The sequence below is a fragment of the Echinops telfairi genome, unplaced genomic scaffold (assembly GCF_000313985.2).
Source record: "Echinops telfairi isolate 266 unplaced genomic scaffold, ASM31398v2 ScPeMD7_4;HRSCAF=17, whole genome shotgun sequence".
NCBI lineage: Eukaryota > Metazoa > Chordata > Mammalia > Afrosoricida > Tenrecidae > Echinops > Echinops telfairi.
The window spans coordinates 5,357,466-5,359,532 of NW_022103900.1; the positions used below are offsets into that span (position 1 = coordinate 5,357,466).

General features: G+C 39.8%; 1 protein-coding gene across 1 annotated transcript in view; it reads left to right on the forward strand.

Annotated features, from left to right (window-relative positions):
- The window catches only part of ABCB11 (ATP binding cassette subfamily B member 11), a 116,092-nt gene that overhangs the window by 30,322 nt on the left and 83,703 nt on the right, over positions 1–2,067 (forward strand). The window contains 1 exon segment of the mRNA XM_045299935.1: positions 871–895. Within this exon segment, the coding sequence (XP_045155870.1) occupies positions 871–895 (25 nt within the window).

A 2,067-nucleotide genomic window follows, 5' to 3' on the forward strand; every position in this document is an offset into this window, starting at 1 on the left:
GTTGAGATTGACAATCATCCTTCTCTTAGCTCATCTTTCTTGGACTTCTTTAAATTTCTTCATCCTCTAAACACTGTTGCTTTCCAGGGGGAGCAGTCCCTAAACTTGCTGCAGTTCAAGATGTAGGAAGATGTTCACTTGAGTTTTATTAAAAATTTGATAGTATCCCAGACCTCAAAATCATTTTAAGGCATCCTAATGAGATGCAGACAAGATAATTCATCTACATTGCACAGTTATTGCAGAAACATATTTGAAAAGTTTCACTTAGCATAACCCCCTGATGTATTAATTGGAACCCTAGTAGCAATACCTTCACATTCATATTGAATGTACCATGGATTGCCAGGAGAATGCACAAAACAGTCTTAATAACAGTGTAACCAGGATGTTTCTTAGAAGTGAGGATCTGGAGTCTTTGGGTCACTTATTTTGGACATATCAACAGGAAAGACCAATCGCTAGAGAGGGGCATTATGCTTGTAAAATAGAGGTCATTGAAATGTGGAAAACTCTCAATTAGATGGATTAGTCCTATAGCCACAGCCTGGACTTAAACTAATATTAATGAAGTGGGCAGAGGACAAGGCAACGTTTCTTTCTGTTGCTATATAAAATGGCACCATGCGTTCAAAAGGAAATCAAGAAATAGGTCCTCTGAATGGGATCTCCAGGAGTTCAATGGACCTCTCTCTCTCTCTCTCTCTCTCTCTCTCTCTCTCGATAGATGATAGATAGATAGATAGATAGATGATAGATAGATAGATAGATAGATAGATAGATGATAGATAGATAGATAGATAGATAGATAGATAGATAGATAGATAGATAGATAGATCAGCTTGGCACTCTGGGCCACTAAGCACCTAGATCGACACAGAGGAAGTGCTGTTCTGTTTGTTCTGCCATATACTAAACATACCTAGATAGTGGGTACAACCACAGCAGGACAGTTTCATTTTTCTTGTTCTCAGTAATATAATAACCTAGATCTACACAGGGAATTAATCAATGTAACAGGTCAATTGTATTGTGGGCAACTCCCATGCCATGTCCATTACAAGCCTCTGATTTGATAAGATTATAATCACTGAGAGTGGTAACCATCATGTCAGAACGGTTTCAGGCAGGTTGGCAGTCTCGCTGTCAGAAAAGGCAGTATGAAGAGGTTTCAGCAGAGCTTCCAGACTAAGAATGGCCTATGACCAAGGGACAGGCTGTTCACTTCAGAAGAATTAGCCACTGAAAATCTAATGATAGCATCAAAACATTGTCAGATACTCAAAACCTAATGAAACAAAGCAGAACATTGTCAGAAACAGTGCCAGAAGAAGAGCCCCTCAGGTCTGAAGGCTCTCAGAATATGGTCGAGGAAGACCTGTCTTCTCAAAGTAGAGTTGACATAATGACCTGGTCGGTGGCAAGCCTGTGGGAACAAAGCCATCAAGATCTTCATTAGCTGAGGAGGTGTGACTCAACATGAGAGGAAACGGCTGCAAACAGCAACTAATAATTGGAATTTGGAATGTATGAAGGATGAATCTAGGAAATAGGGAGTTGTCAAAATGAAACGGAATGCACACGGATAAATATTCTGGGCATTAGTGAGCTGACCCAACAGAGGAAACTATGGAGATGCAGAGCAGACTAGCAGGGTTTCCAGGGGTTATGTTCATGCTAATACTGATATTACTGCCTAACAAAAAAGTGTTCATTTTACTCTACGATCATGTCAAAAATAGGCCTAAAACCAAACAGACCCTTCTGCCACTGGGAAGAGTTGGTAGACTTTTTTTTTCTTATCCTTTCCACAAAGTACAGTCCCAAATTCTGGAAAATATATATAAGACAGACATGGGTGCTAAAAGGTGGAGTTAAAAGAAGGCAGACTGGTTAAGGACCTCAGGATCCAAGGAATATATATAATTTTGTTAGTACTCTGGGTTTTCCTCATGACTCATACATTCTAGACTGGCTGTTAGAGAAGTTGGTAACTCAGAAATTACACTAGGTACAGACCAAAAATGTCCCCACAAAACCTTGCTCTCGCTAAAGAAAGGCATAGGA